This window comes from Cannabis sativa, chromosome 1 (assembly GCF_029168945.1).
Source record: "Cannabis sativa cultivar Pink pepper isolate KNU-18-1 chromosome 1, ASM2916894v1, whole genome shotgun sequence".
NCBI lineage: Eukaryota > Viridiplantae > Streptophyta > Magnoliopsida > Rosales > Cannabaceae > Cannabis > Cannabis sativa.
Window position 1 is genome coordinate 39,571,708 of NC_083601.1, and position 17,103 is coordinate 39,588,810.

General features: G+C 31.1%; 2 protein-coding genes across 3 annotated transcripts; both read left to right on the forward strand.

Annotated features, from left to right (window-relative positions):
- Nucleotides 1-1,588: 1,588 nt before the first annotated feature.
- Nucleotides 1,589-8,337, forward strand: LOC115707631 (receptor-like serine/threonine-protein kinase SD1-8). The gene is made up of 7 exons (XM_030635647.2): nt 1,589-3,195; nt 6,338-6,466; nt 6,556-6,752; nt 6,845-7,055; nt 7,174-7,411; nt 7,492-7,642; nt 7,734-8,337. Exons 1-7 carry the CDS (start codon nt 1,911-1,913, stop codon nt 8,046-8,048), a joined length of 2,526 nt encoding a protein of 841 aa, XP_030491507.2. The 5' UTR covers nt 1,589-1,910; the 3' UTR covers nt 8,049-8,337.
- A 4,093-nt stretch (nt 8,338-12,430) lies between these two features.
- LOC115707632 (G-type lectin S-receptor-like serine/threonine-protein kinase At4g27290) lies at nt 12,431-16,972 on the forward strand. Of its 2 annotated transcripts, XM_030635648.2 has the most exons (8): nt 12,431-12,605; nt 12,761-14,017; nt 14,185-14,313; nt 15,100-15,260; nt 15,361-15,571; nt 15,702-15,939; nt 16,021-16,171; nt 16,266-16,972. In XM_030635648.2, the coding sequence occupies exons 2-8, from the start codon at nt 12,769-12,771 to the stop codon at nt 16,569-16,571; spliced, it is 2,445 nt and encodes an 814-aa protein (XP_030491508.2). In that variant the 5' UTR covers nt 12,431-12,605; nt 12,761-12,768; the 3' UTR covers nt 16,572-16,972. The 2 variants fall into 2 exon arrangements, with proteins under 2 accessions (XP_030491508.2, XP_060970903.1); XM_061114920.1 differs by having other exon boundaries at nt 12,472-14,017.
- Nucleotides 16,973-17,103: the final 131 nt, after the last annotated feature.

Here is a 17,103-nt window from a genome sequence, read left to right on the forward strand (position 1 = left end):
TAACTTAAAAATATGAAGAAAAATACTTAAAAATTAAATATTACTTTCTATTTAAATTTAATACTAGAAAATACAATTAAATGAAATTAAAAGCTTAAAATAACTAAAACAACAACATTGCTAAATAATAAAATAGAACAAAAATTCATGAAAATAAATATACAAAGTAACCATTGCAAATTCAACAAAAAAAGATCTACTAAAAATATAATTAATATATATTTATTTATAATATTTTAATAAATATAAATAATTTTTTAATATATATATAATTAGATTAAATCCGTTTTTAATTGAATTTTAATCAATTTAATTATAATTAGATTGAAGGATGTCTATTGTCTACCTCTAGTTAAAGTATTTTTTTTTTAAATGTATATCAGAATTAAAAGCTGAAAATCATTATAAACACAAATAATAGTTAATTGCTTTAATTTCGAAGCTTCAGCAGCCGAAAATACAACGACATCAATTGTTGTGGTTTTTGACAGATTAATACTTTATTGCAAGAATAAGGATGCATGTTACCATGGGGTACGTCTTGGAGTTTTTGAGGACCAACCTCGTTTTCTATACTAGTAATTAAAGCAATTAAAATAGTATAGAAAACCAGCAGCATCCTGCAGCATCAAATTTTGGTCTCAAAATCAAGTTGTGAAAGTACATATGGTTGGTGGTGTGATACTACTTAGTACTTAGCTGCATTGTATTGTATTTCTAGTAGATTTTTTTTCATAGTTAAATAGAATATAGATTAAAAACTGATAGATAATCAAAGAGTTTATCTAAATTTGTCCAAACATGCCTAAACTAAAACTCTGCATATCAATATTATTTATTATTATGAAAGATTAACTGACATAGTAGTATAAAAATCTTATATAATCATATTACACCTAATTTTGTATTTTAAGATATTCAATGATTTTATATGTATATTCAACAATGACTTTAGTAAATTTATATTCAACAATGACCAGTTCAATAGTTCAATGTCAATTAAGAATCTTATTGTAGATTACCCAACATTTTCTCTAAGATTTATATTTTATATTCCTCAGCAAAAAAAAAAAAAAGATTTATATTTTATCGAAAATTGAACATTAAAAAAAAACGAGCTTATCCAATTTTAGTACCATTTTAAATTTAGTGTCAAACATTGTTCGTAAATGGAGTGTGCCACCTAACTGAGAAGACATTTGATCATTTCATGCGTAAGTGATTTTTCTGAGAAAAAAAAAAGTCTTGTCATTTTGTGGATACGTTTTTTTTTCTAATTTTGTAATTCTAATTTCCAATTGGGATAAAAGAGGAAGTAGTGATTTTATTTATTTATTTTTGAGTAGAGGTAGTAATCTAATCTTAGCTTATCAAACATACTTTATTATGTCCATTTAAAAAAAAACATAATTTATTATGTGGTCGTAGTTATAGACTTATAGTACTGGTATTATATTAGTTTCTCTTTACAAAGAAGCATGTAGCTAACCCGGCTCAAAAAAAAAAAATAAATAAATAAATAGAAAACAACTCTCCAAAATAATTAAATGCGTTAAAAAAAGGAAGACATTGATCACATTTTTTGAGTCAATGTCGTATATATGAATGGATATTTGTTCTATTTTTATTTTCTTTTTTATTTAAATGCGTATTTCGGTGTTTGGCATGACCAATCCATATAGGATATGTTGCTCTCAATATTTAAGTTTATAAATGAAAAAATAAGAACAAAAAAAAAAAGTTGATACTAGAAAGCTATAGTCTTTCTGCTTTCTTTTGTTTGTTTTTTTTCTTCTTTTCTTGGTCTTAGGCTTTCACTGTCAAACACCAACAAATGTCTTAAATACAAGCACACCAAACACCTACTGCATTTTCTCAAAGGAAAGAGCTTTGTAGAGACCAGTGAGTCGATGGAACCTTTACCAAAGCACCGTTGTCCTTTTCTTTTCGCCATTTTTGGCGTTGCTTTCTTAACTCTCTTCCAACATACTACTGCTTTAGATTCTCTATCTTCAACTGATTCTCTCTCAAATGACCAAACCCTTGTCTCAGCCGGCCAGGTCTTTGAACTTGGTTTCTTCAAACCCGGTACTTCAGGATGGTACTTGGGCATTTGCTACAAGAAAATTCAAGTCAAAACCTGGGTTTGGGTCGCAAACAGAGACGCCCCACTTTCCAATTCTTCCGCAACTCTAAAGTTCGGTGATCAAGGAACCCTTACTCTCCTCGACTCAACAGGAAACCTCACATGGTCATCAAATCAAACCAGAGCCGTTAAGCCAGTTCTACAGCTTTTAGATTCAGGTAATCTTGTCGTTAGAGACGAAAACAACAACGACCCAAAACATTTCTTGTGGCAGAGCTTCGATTTTCCCACTGATACTTTGTTACCGGGTATGAAGCTAGGATGGGACTTAAGAACCGGTGTGAATAGATACATAACCTCGTGGAGGAGCTCGACAGACCCTTCCACCGGAGATTACTCTTTCAATTTGGATTACCAAGGATTCCCAGAAATTTTCTTGCGAAACCAACAGAAGATAGTGTATCGCAGTGGGCCTTGGAATGGAGAAAGATTCAGTGGGGTACCGGAGATGAATCCGGCAAACGGTCTTGAATTCGACTTTGTCACGACTCAACAACAGGTGTACTACTCGTTTTTGACCACGGAAGGAAGCTCAATAATCTCTCGTTTGTCTGTGAACTCAACTGGGTATCTCGAGCGATACACGTGGATCGAAAGTAGTCAAAGCTGGAGTCGGTTCTGGTACGCCCCAAAAGATCAATGCGACAGTTACAAAGAGTGTGGTGTTTACGGAATCTGTGACTCGAACGCCTCCCCTGTTTGTCAGTGCCCGAAGGGATTTGGTCCCAGGAATCCACAGGCCTGGAATCTAAGAGATGGGTCCGACGGTTGCTTTAGGAAGACGAATTTAGAATGTGAGAAAGACAAGTTTTTGACTATGAAGATGATGAAGTTGCCGGAGAGTTCGACTGTGTTTGTTGACCGGAGTATGAACATTGTGGAGTGTCGAAAAAAGTGTTTGGCTAACTGTTCTTGCACGGCTTATGCAAACGCCGTCGTTACTAATGGTGGGTCTGGTTGTGTCATGTGGAATAGCGATCTAATTGATTTAAGGGACTACGCTGAAGGTGGACAAGTTCTGTTTTTGAGGTTGGCTGCTTCTGATCTAGGTAACCTTCTTAATCTTACTAATTACATCATTAGTATTTACTATTAATCATTATTAGTTTGTTTAATATATAGGTCTTATCAAATCATTATCTTGTTGGGTTAGAGATTTTACTTGTCCTAGCATTTACTATTTAATATGCCAGTTAAGTTCTTCTGAGCTAGTTCTTCATCATCAAAAACAACCACCATAACTGACCATAAAAATTAAAAATAGACCAGGAACGTTTGGTTAATTATAAAGAAAAAAATTAAAAAACATGTTACATATGTGTAGTGGGCCAGTGGCTATTTAATTTCTAATTCATTATAAGCATGTGCCACGTGTAATAGATAGTAATAGTAATATTACCTAATTTTATTGTTATTATGACTAGAAATAGCTTTAAAGGGGTGGTGTCAGGTCCCGTATGTGATTGAAAAACATCTAGAATAGAAGTTTGGTTAGTTTCATACAAAATCTAATGGTAAAGGCGTCTGCTTCTTTTTGCCAGTAGAGTATATTTATTGGTTGGTTAGTGGTGGGTGACGAGGATGGTTACTATGAAATTGTTATATGAGCCTTGATTGATGAGGTAAAATACAAAAACACTCCCCAAATTCTTAATTGTATTATTACTGGAGTCTGGATCAACAAAAAGTTGGTCTGAATTACCTTTTATAGTACGCCTAAGCGGATCCTGAGTCTGAGTGTAAACCAAAAAACAGATAATATATATAAGACAGCTTGGGCCTGGGGTTGTGGGGTCTACTCTACACTACATCCCAACGTTCTCGGCGGGGCCGTCGTTTTTGACTTGGGTTGGGTTAACTTAACACTTCCTCCGCCACACCCAACTCAACTCAACTCAGGTGTTCATATTATTCTAGACTAGTATGCATAGTCTTTCTGTGCTTAATTAAAATATTATGGTGGGGCAATAATTCTGTGGGCACCACGGATGACTATGTTGATTTACTTTTTGGTTTTGTTGTTTTAATTAATTACAAAACTCTTTTATTAAATTTCATTTTAAACTACATTATTATAAAAAAAGATTAATGTTTTTACTACAAACTTAAAATTAATTTACCTTACCAAATAAAAAAACATTTTGTTTTTGAAAGCAATGTAAATTTAATTTAAAATAAAATCTAATTGGAATTATTAAATTATTAAATATGCTTTGTGGGATCAGACAAAAGAAAGTTATTATGTCTCATTCATCATAAAAAAATAAATTATCTCATGTTTTATAGTTTTTCCTGAAAAGCTCTAATTTTATGTTTGAGACTACAGTATTTCATCTCATTAGAAATAGAAATTTCACCTTGTTTTTTTTACTAAAAGAAAGATTTACTTAAAATTAAGTTTAAATTTGGTAATTTATATATATAAAAATTGGTTACGCTCAAATGTAGTTTTTTCAGATTGTCCATTTATTTATTTCCATAGGTAGATTAAAAATCTAATCAAATTTTTTAGTGACTACACATACTGTACCCAAAAAACAAAAAAAACTACACATATGAGCTAGATATTTTCTAATATATATGATTTAAGGTAAGGTGGATGTGGGACCTCCCCATCCCTATTGAAGAAAAAAGTCGTAAATATTTCCTTCTTTTCCTCTCTACTTTTCTCTCTTTCAATTTTGCTTTTGGTTTCTTTTCTTCTTTATTTTATTTTCAAATAACAAAAATCATAAAAATAAAAATTGAATCTTTTCAACTTAAAGTGGAATTGGAAAGGTGGTTGAGAAAATTTCATGTTTTGGGTGTACTTTGTATTTAAGAATTTTGGATGTATATTTAAGAGAAGATTTTTGCAGAAAAAACTGTTAATAATGGGGTTTGGTTGCTTAGAAAGCTGTATCTGAATTTCTTAATTCTTGACATTTAATGCATATGGCTCCATTTGTATAGTTTAGAGCAGATGTGGAGGGTTTATCTTATATATTTATATTAAAAAAGTAAGCTATCAATTCATTAAAATCATCACAACTTAGCTGGTCACCTACAAACTACAATAAATATAAATTGGATTAATTGGATTCATTCCATGTCAAAAGAATATGATAGGTGGACCCTTTGTCGATAAGTTAGGTGTACATCTATTGTTCCTTAAGGAGTTTCAATTGTCATGAAATCACGGGATCAATTTCATTATTTCCTTCATATTCTTACCTTAAATACGGACTAGGATTATAACTTATTGAGCTATACAATTAGTTAAGGATTTTCTACAATTAATAGTCATGAATCCGATTACACTAATAATAATTGTATGACACCTCACGTGTATGTATCATTGTTGCCTTTTTGCCAAAAGAAAAATACATGGTGGATTTGTCTCTAGTATTGCTGTTTCATTGTCTTATTACAAGTATCTAAGTTTATTTCTTGTTTTAAGCGCAAAATGAAACCTTATGAAAATAGACAATCTTTTTGTGTGCTTAAGAGATCTTTCACACTTTCTCCTCTGTTTTTAATTCCTCTCTCTTGAGCTTTTAAGTTCTTAGGTACTTTTCCCTTTGAATTCTATCTTCCATGTTTTATGAAAACTTCTTTTATTATTATTATTATTATTATTATTATTATTATTATTATTATTATTAGAGTAAATAGCGACATAAGTATCTAAAGTTTTAAGTTTGTAAGTGACATAATCCCAATGTTTATTTTTAGCGGCATAAGTACCTAATGTTTGTAAAACTGTAATTTTCCTCTAATTTCGTCAATACAAACTCTGTATTTTCTTAAACAGACCACATATAAGATTCAGATTCTTAATCATTGGGTCTAGACAGAAATATGTAGTATTAGTTATTTTTAAATGTTCATTTAATAAATTCAAAATGGAGTCTATACTGACATAACTAGAAGAAAAATACAATTTTACAAATATTGGGTACTTATGTCGTTAAAAATAAACATTAGGTTTATGCCGCTTAGAAACTTAAAACTTTAGGTACTTATGCCGCTATTTACCTTTATTATTATTATTATTATTATTATTATTGTTATTATTATTATTATTATTATTTGTGTGTATTATAGACTAGCTTATTTTTACATTTTCTAAAAACAAGTTTGAGGCATGAGCTTTTTCTTTATATTTGACTTTGAAATTCACAATTAATTATATGAATTTGCTCATTTCAGACAATGATTGGACAACAAAACGAATAATTATAATCGTAGCAGTTGCAGTTGGTGGCTGCATCCTGTTATTAGGATTGTTTTTCCTATGGAAGAGAAAAGGTTTATGCAAAGGAAAATCAGAAAATAGAGGTATATAAACCAAGATATTTCTCAGACCATTACAGAAATGCATTAAATTTGGTGTTTTCTAACTTGTTCATTTGTTGGTTTGAAAATAGTTATGCGTGAAAGAAGCCAGGATTTTTTGTTGAATGAGGTGGTTATCTCAAACTCAAAGAAGGAGTTCCATTCAGGTGAAAGAGATAAAGATGAGCTAGAGTTGCCATTGTTCGATTATACTACCATGGCAGTGGCTACAAACAACTTTTCTGAAGAGAATAAACTGGGACAAGGTGGTTTTGGCATCGTTTACAAGGTAATAAAACATGTTATTTTAGACACTCATAATGTCATAAAAGTGCACCAACAAAAGCTAGAACTTGACATATTTCATGATTTTCCAAGCAGGGTAACTTAGAAGAAGAACACATTGTTGCCGTGAAGAGGCTCTCAAAGAACTCAGGGCAAGGCGTTGAAGAATTCAAAAATGAAGTTTGCTTGATTGCGAAGCTGCAACACATAAATCTTGTTGGTCTGCTTGGTTGCTGCATTGAGATGGATGAAAAGATGCTGATATATGAATACATGGAAAACAGAAGCTTGGACTCTATTTTGTTCAGTTAGTCTTTGAGTTTCATCTTTAATTGCATTAGTTACTGTGTACTATTTATTTTGTAGTCCTTACAAATTTGATGCATTACCCCTTTATGCTAAGTATGAAAATTTAACTAATGCAGGTAAAGTGAAAAGATCTCTGCTCGATTGGCCTAAGCGTTTCAACATTATTTGTGGAATTGCAAGAGGGCTTCTTTACCTTCACCAGGATTCCAGGTTTAGAATTATTCATAGGGATCTCAAAGCAAGCAACATCCTACTCGATGCAGAATTAGAGCCAAAGATATCAGATTTTGGAATGGCAAGAATTTTTGGTAGGGATCAGACTGAAGCAAACACATTAAGAGTAGTGGGAACATAGTAAGTACCATTGTGCTCTTCCAAATCTTACTCCATTCAATTAAAAAAAGTACTTATTCCATTAATTTATGATATAACAGTGGATATATGGCACCTGAATATGCAATGGATGGACTGTTCTCAGTAAAATCTGATGCTTTTAGTTTTGGTGTTCTGGTGCTGGAGATCATTAGTGGTAAAAAGAACAGAGGATTTTATTATGCAAACAACGAATTAAACCTGCTGGGATATGTAAGTAAAAGAATACAACCATTAGATTTTATTTACTCTAAATATGTGCAATTCTGTATTCATATCGGTCTCATTATGGAAACTGGTTCAGGCTTGGAACCTGTGGAAGGAAGGAAAGGCATTAGAACTAGTAGATTCGTCGGTAGGCGATTCATATTCAGCATCAGAGGTAATGAGGTGCATACAAGTCGGCCTCTTATGCGTCCAAGAGCGTGCAGAAGACAGGCCTACAATGAGCACAGTGGTTTTGATGCTTAGTAGTGAAACTGCAACTATGCCTCAGCCTAAAAATCCTGGATTTTGCCTTGACAGGAGTCCCATAGAGACTGATTCATCAACCAGCAAGCAAGAAGATCAATCTTGCACAGTGAACCGCTTGACAGTCACAGTGCTAGATGGCAGGTAGTTCATCGAGGAACTTATCACTTCTAGCATCTTGGAAACAATGTCATTTTTGTGCATATATATAGAGAAAAAAATCAGATGATCATCGCTCAGATTTTGAGTATCATTGGATGATAGCTTCATTCCCATTGTTAAAGTTCATATTTTTTGTGGCAATTGTTAAATTTCATATTGAATACAAGCTAACTAATTGATACTGGCAAGAGAACTGCATAATTTCTTTTTTGTTTCTTAACCCTCTTTTGGGGTTGAGTTATAACAATCAAAAGACAAAGGCAGCTAATTTTTCAGATTGACGATGAAGTAACATATAACTTATGAGCTTATTTAACACAGGTTTCCATTGAACTGCCACTGAATTTCTGTTTCGGGAAAATTAAGATGAATAAGAATAAGGACAAAGTTTCTTATTTTATTTGTAAAATTAAAACTATATAAATTTATTTTTTAAGAGTTAGTGAATTAAAAATTTGAGAATTCATTATAGAATATTTAAATTTATTTATTTATTTATTTATTTTTATAATTTGTAAAAGGATAAATACCATTTAGGTGTGCATATATCATTACTTATAATAATAACACAATTTAGTAATTACAAAGCGGTAATCATATGATTTCTTTTTGACAAAAATTTAATAATTATAAAAGAAAATAATATATTTTAAGGAGAAATCATAAATTTATGTACATTATAGTATTTAATTATATTATATGTGCATAAAAAATTATTTACAATTTATCATACATTTTATTAACTATGAAAAATATATTCTTAATTTTTATGTACAAACTATGTATGGTAAAAATAAATAATAAACATACATGTTTTATTTATAAATTTGTATTTAAATTTTAATAAACACATTATATCAATATATCATTACACACTTGGTCAAAAAAAGTATATCATCACAAACATTATCATAACATATATATTAGATCAATAATTAATAAACATTATCAATATTAATATAAACATAGTGTTTATACATAAGGCCACATTTAATTACAATTTCGTTTATTTTTTAAAACACATTTTTTAATAACTAAACACCATAAGTGTTATTTATAAAGTATTTATTTAAATAGATAAACTTAACTGTTGTATTTTTAAAATTATTATAATATTTTAATAAACAAATTATATTTATTATCATAATAAACATACTAGATTAATAATACCAATATAATTATTAATAATACTAATTAAATGTTTAATAAACATAATATATATGCATTGTTTATAATATATATAAATAAAATTTATAAATATATTTATATATTTTTTTTTAAATTTTAGTAAATTTTAGTAAACATATTATTTTATTAGTAATATATCAAAATATAAATAATAACTTTTATATTTACATATTTAATTTTATAGGTTTTTCTAAAAAATCAATTGAAAGTAATTATCAACAAGTTAAAATTGTAAACATATATGTTTATTTGTAAATATTTATAAAATTGTATAAAATTATGTAATTATGTTTTTTTGTAATATTGTACATTTATTTGTATATAAATTATATTAGTTTGTTTATAAAATATCTTAAATAGCTATAACTTACAAAAATATGAAAAAAAAAAAATTAAACTAAAAAATTATTTTAAATGTCGAAACAAATAAAAGGTACATCGATATATCTATTTTAAGGGATTCATGTAAAATCAGCTAAAGATTTATGGTTTGTTAGCTTATCATTATATATTTATTGTTTGACTATGAGGACTATTTGGTAGAAGAAAATCAAAATAGGAAACAACGTTAAAACAAAAGAAATAAGGCTAACTCATTTTTTAAGAAGGAAAGATATTATATTAAAGTTAAAACAATTTTTTTATGTGATTTAGGTGTGCATCATTACTTATAATAATAACACAATTTAGTAATTACAATATGAAGCGGTAATCATATGATTTTTTTTTTGACAAAAAATTAATAATTATAAAAGAAAATAACATTTATTTAATAAAATTTTGTAGATAGACTTTTTTTTTTAATAAAGTAGAGAGTGTATAACTAAGAGGCGGAGGCCTATACATATTCTGTTTTTTTAAAAGAAAATGTGGTGATATCAGGTAGGGCTGTACAAAAAAATTTGTAAACCGCCTAAACCGAATAACCCGCCCAAACCGAACCGAAAAAACCGATAAAAACTACAAACCGAAATAACCCGAAAAAATTACAAACCGCCCAATCTGTTAATTGGGCGGGTTGAAAATAGGTCCAACCCGCCCAATTAAACCGACCAACCCGACCAACCCGATTTTGCACTTTTATTTTTTTTTTAAACTTTTTAGTTTTTATTATATATAATATAAATGATTAAATATATAATAATATAAAGTTATATACTTAATTATTAGTTTTAAAGTCATATATATAGTATTGTACTTTGGTGGAATGTGATATTTTTAATTTATTTTTAAAATTTTTGTTAATTTTGACTTTAAAACTAAAAAAAAAAAAAAAAAAAAAAATTTGGCCGGTTTGGGCGGGTTAACCCGACCAAACCGCCCAAACCGTTGGTCGGTTTATAGAATTTTTTTTTTAAATTGGGCGGGTTGCACTTAAATTTTAGCAACCCGAACTTTAGATTGGGTTAGAAAATATATAGGATAAACCGCCCAAACCGACCGATGTACAGCCCTAATATCAGGGGCGGACCCACATTGTAGCGAGGGGGGCAGTCGCCCCCCTGAAAAAAAAAATCGAGAAAAAAATGTATATGTATTTTAATTAGTTACAACATATATTTGTATTAAAAGATGATACTTATAGACATGATAGTAACCTTAGTGTAATGGTTAAGGTAGTTGATAAATAGGTTAGAGGGTTAAGGTTCAAATCTCACTAACTACGTTTTATATTTTCTTTTTAAATTTATTTACGTCCCCTCACTTTAAATTCTGGATCCGCCACTGGGTGATATATTAAATTAAATTAAGTGGACCACTTAAATTTTTTAGACAAATATTAGTTTAAACATAATTCTTAACGAACTAGTAACAGATTTAGTAAGTACATGAGTTACACTATTCGCAACACGAGAAATGAACAACAAGTACCACCACCAAATGTAGAGAAATAATCTCCTCAATAATAGGTTTGAACTCAAAATTAGAATCTAGATTATTAACTCAATTACAAACAGTTGAAACATTCATCTCCGCCCTCCTCACTATGAAATCAAAATTAGAAGCCCATAGAAAACCCATACAAAGAGCCAACAATTCCGCCACCACTACTTGAAACTCACCAGCACAACCACTTATTTATACGCATGTATACATAATTAACATGACATGACATTGTACAAGATGACATTTTCAAAAAGTATAGCATTGATATTTAGTACGACCATAATTCTATCAATATGGTGTCTTATAATTAATTAATAATTTTTTTTTATCTTTTGAATTAAATTATGTAGAACCAAAAATTGGATTTATCACGTCATGTGATGGTTAAGGTGTCTCTTAGCATTTGTTAATAATGTGTAGCTGTTTGAGTTGAGTCTCTTATTTTTAAGACATATCACAACCTCGTGCAGGTGGTTGTTGACCCCCAAAAGCCACCACAAGAAGAAATCTCATTTTTCTATCCAAACATTAACCAAAATTTAGAGAAAGATTACATAAACGTCCACAACACCATTAAGTTAAATTTAAATGCCGCGCCCACCACCTATTTGAGTTGACAGAGTCAGTATAAGACACAAAAATGTTTGTGTATGTTTGACATCATAACTAAAAAATTGTTTTTTGTTTTTAAAAACAGAAAATTATTTTTTAAAAATAATTTGGCTTGTTTGGGCTTGTTTTTTAAAACAATTTTCAGAAAATAAAGTTACAAAAAACAAGGTGCATGTTTGGCATCATAACTAAAAAATTATTTTTTGAAAACAATTTGGCTTGTTTGGCATTGTTTTTTTAAAACAGTTTTCAGAAAACAAAGTTACAAAAAATAAGAATTTTGAAAATAATATAATGTTGTTTTCTGTTTTAAAAACCAATTCACTTTTAGTCAATATTATTTTTAAAAAAGACTAACCAAACATGACTTATTTTTAAAAACTTCAAAAACTATTTTTTGTTCTCTAAAAATAATTTTTTGAAAACAAAAAACAGAAAATAATACCAAACATGCTCAAGAATTTCGAAAACAACAAAATGTTATTTTTTATTTTAAAAACCAATTCACTTTTAGTCAATATTGTAACTTCAAAAACTATGTTTTGTTATCATTTTTAAAAACAATTTTTTAAAAACAAAAAACAGAAAACAATACCAATTGTACTAAGTCTTTTGTCTTTTTAGGTTGAATTGCACGATCATAATTATATTTTCTACTCGCACCAAAAAGGAGGGCATCGTTATTCATTCACATTAAAGTGAGTAATAGACCAAAAAAAAGAAAAAAAACATGACGTGAAAATTTCAAGAAAGAGAAATACGTAATGATCAAATTAAAAACAACTGTCACTTTTTTTCCCAAACTCACACGATTTCTTATAGTTTCCAAGTTGCTGTTGCAATGAGTTCAAAACAGGTATAGTATTAGTCTTAGTAGTCTTCCTTCCACAAATATTTTTTATTTTTTATTTTTCTATATGAATTCCCATGGAGAGAGTTCTCCACGAGAAACAAAGCAGAAGACAAGAGGAAAAGACCATAATTGCTTAAACGCTTTGCTCTGTTTCTCAGGCACAGCAATGACAGCAGTAAAGCTGTTTGTCGTTTTGTTCATCTTCTTTCCCAACTATTCATCAGCAACTGACACCATAACGCCAAGCAAGCCTCTCTTAGACGATGGCCAAACACTCATCTCTGCCGGTGAAGTCTTCGAACTGGGATTTTTTAGCCCAACAAATTCTGTGAACCGCTACGTTGGATTATGGTACAAGAAAGCTCCCCAAGGCATGATTCTTTGGGTCGCGAACAGAGATAAGCCGCTTAAGGACTCATCTGGGAGACTATCAATAACTCAAACTGGAAAAGTAGTCATTCTCAATAACCATTCAAGCACTCCCATATGGGCTTCCGATTCTTCAGCCAAAAACCCCACTTTACAGCTCTTAAGCACGGGAAATCTCGTGGTTAAAGATGGCGGAAGTGGGAAATTAGTATGGCAGAGTTTTGATCATCCACGTGATACGCTTATAGCAGGAATGAAACTGGGATGGAACCTTGAAACACGTCAAAACTGGATCCTTAGCTCCTGGAACAGCCCCAATGATCCATCTACAGGAAATTATACGTACGAGGTCGACCCTCGTGGGCTTCCTCAAATAATTCAGCGAAAAGGGTCGGAGGTACAATACCGAAGCGGGTCTTGGGACGGTGTCCGGTTCGGTGGAGAACCCCCTGTGGGACCAAACCCCCTAATTACGCCTATTTTTGTTTTCAATACTAGTCATGTCTACTATACCTATGAAAACAATGAAGCTTCTAGCTTAACAGCGTTCAGATTGAACCCATCGAGCACAATTGAACAGTTCAGTTGGAACTATCAACGTCAGGAGTGGGTTTCGGTCTACACTCTGCAGAAAGATCAATGTGATTCTTTTGAGCATTGTGGTCCAAACGGTGTCTGCAATGTTAATTTGGATCTTATTTGCCATTGCCCAACTGGGTTTGTGCCAAAAATGCCTAGAGACTGGGAAAGATTCGACTGGGGTAGTGGATGTGTACCTAAGACTAAATTGAATTGTAGCTCAGAGAAGGGTTTCAAGAAGTTTTCTCACTATAAATTGCCGTACGGGCTAAAGTTTTTGGCTCAAAGAACTGTGGTGAGTATTGAAGATTGTAAAGACATTTGTTTGAGGAACTGTTCGTGTTCGGCTTATGCTCTAAGTGGTGTTAGTGGCTGCATGTTGTGGTTTGATGAAGACTTGGTTGATATGACGGAATACAATGTTGGGGGACAAGATCTGTATATTAAGATGGCTGCTTCTGAACTTGGTACACTTCAGATTAAACTACTTGACAAAATATTATTATGTTTATTTCTTACTTGAGTAAATTTGAACAAGAATCTTCATCAAAACTTCATTCAAATGGCTCAATCTGTTTATTTTTTATTTTTCATTTATATGATGTCTCCTTAATAATATCGTGTTTGGTTGCAGCACAAGAAAATGATAGCAGACGGACTGTAATAATTATCTCAGTATCAATAGTCTCGATTCTTGTATTATTGATTTGTATTGGAGGCTATATTTTGTGGAACATGAAGACCAGCTCCCACAAAAGCCAAGGTAAAAACTTTCACTAATACACAAAAAGAGGTATGATAGAGGATATGGTGTAATTTTTTTTTTTTTGTTAAATTTTCGTAAACAAAACATAAATATGTTGTCAAGCTATTCTTTTCGTAAACAGAGGATAATGTGTTTGTCTTTAGTACTTAAATAACCCAATACTGGTAAAATATAGGATAACGATTTTTAATTATAATGTGATTATTCGTTTGGTAGCTTTGATAACACTATTAGTTTCTTAGAAGAGTCGGCACGACATTTGATTAGAAATTATTGTATTGATAACACATTACACTTGCATACCAGTTTTCTGCTACTAATTTTTGTTAAAATACTGTAAATTTGAATTTAGCCTTAATTAATTAATGAGAATGAAACAATAAATTAGAGATTAGTAGAAGTGTACTAGAGTCCATAAAATCAAACTTTGAATGGTATGGTTTTCTAATTTATTGCATTAAAATTTTCTCTAGAACTTAAGTTTGTTATTAAGGGGTTTCAAGAATGAAAAGATACGATAAGATGCAAAATTAAGGACTATTATCCGCCAAAAAAGTTAGTAATATTTATTAACTATTTTTAATTTGGCACCTCAAATCATAAATTTTCTAATTAGTATCCACATATTAAAATTATAACAATCATGCTTTTAAGTCACAATCTTTATTCCAAAATAATTCACATAAATTTGACTTATTTATTTGATGATGCAACACACATCTTATATATACAATTGTGATCCTAATAAATTTCTAACAATTTCTTGCTGTGAATTTTGTGTAGCTGAGAGAATGTTACCTAATCAAGAAGAAGAGCAACATTCTGATGCCTTGACAGAGGATGTAGAGCTTCCTTTATTTGATCTAAATACTATTATGAGTGCCACTGACAATTTTTCTACTGGAAATAAGATTGGAGAGGGTGGTTTTGGCCCTGTTTACATGGTACTCTTCTTCTAGTAACATTTTGAACTTAACCAGAGCTTTGCATGAATGGATTAACTCCTCTTCTTATCCTATGCATAATTTTATCATGCAATAACAGGCTGTGCTCCCAACTGGGCAAGAAGTAGCAGTGAAGAGGCTATCCAAAGATTCAGGACAAGGAGTCATAGAGTTCAAGAATGAGGTTATTTTGATTGCTAAACTTCAACACCGGAATCTTGTTAGGCTGTTGGGGTGTTGTATTCATAGAGAAGAGAGGATGTTGATCTATGAGTACATGCCTAACAAAAGTTTGGACTTGTATTTATTCAGTAAGCCATATCTTCTGTATTCTCAGTTTTATTTTTCTTATCTGTGCCTTTTGATTGGCAAAATAAAGTTTAGCTTTAACACTCTAAGCAAAACCAAAAGAAAAGGATTAACTAAATGCAAATGGGACAGATCAAACAAAAGGGACTGCGCTCAATTGGCAGATGCGGTTTGATATTATAGTTGGTATTGCTCGAGGGCTTCTCTATCTTCACCGAGATTCAAGGTTGAGAATCATTCATCGAGATCTTAAAGCAAGTAACATCCTCTTAGATAACGAAATGAATCCCAAAATATCAGACTTTGGCTTGGCAAGAATATTTGGAGGTGACCAGAATGAAGTAACTACTAAAAGAGTAGTTGGAACTTAGTAAGTACAATAACTTTTGTCTAATGTTTTCACTTGGTTTTTATACTCCAATCCTAATCTGAGTTCAAAAATCACTCGTAGTGGTTATATGTCTCCTGAGTACGCAATAGATGGACTTTTCTCCGTGAAATCTGATGTATTTAGTTTCGGAGTTATGATTTTGGAGATACTAAGTGGGAAGAGAAACAGGGGATTTCAACATTCGGATCATGACCTCAATCTTTTAGGACATGTGAGTGGAGAGTACTTGTCAGTTCATGTTTTCTGTTATGCTTTATTAAGTTAACATCCAGTCTTTCTAAAATTTAAGTTTTGGATTATTTTAGGCTTGGAAATTATGGAATGAGAAGAGACCGTTGGAGGTGGTTGATGTTTTGGTGAAAGATGTCAATGAATCAGAAGCAATGCGATGTATCCAAGTGGGGCTGTTGTGTGTCCAAAAACGCCCTGAAGATAGGCCCTTAATGTCAGCCGTTCTTTTCATGTTGGATAGTGAAAATCCCTCGTTGCCTCAACCTAAGCAACCTGGATTTTATGTTGGAAGGGTCTCTTCAGAGGTTGATTCTTCATCATCTTGCAATCAACCATTTACTTCTACTGAACTAACTGTGACAAGGCTACAAGGAAGATGAGAGAAAAAAAAAACTCTAAGTTGGTCTGTACAGTCCACAAAACCAAATGCTTAATTTATTTGATGTTCCATCTAGGAAAGTAGTGCCACTAATGGAAAATAGTTTATTGGTGTAAATTTCTCTTCAAACATTAGATTTTTGTAAATTGTTTGGATCATTTTATGCTGTACTGTACAAAGGCGAATGTTGCAACTCAGAAAGATGCAGAGAAGAATGCTTGACTAGACTAGAACATCTATATTAGAGTGCATAGGAAGGAAGGGAAGTTCTAAATAATAAAATTTTAGATAAATGGTTTATTTTAGCTTTTAAATATTTTGAAATGAGAAGCACACTAGTAATGTATTATTATTTTTGCCAGAAGTCATACTTTTAATATATTTTATTGAATACTTTTATCAGATCTCAGTAAGCTTTGGTTGCCATTTAAGTCAAATGATCAGTCGACAGTCTTAATTCATCATCACGATTTATTTAATTAAATAAGTCAAAATATCAAGCAAAACTACAGTAGATTTCAAAGGTAATTAAG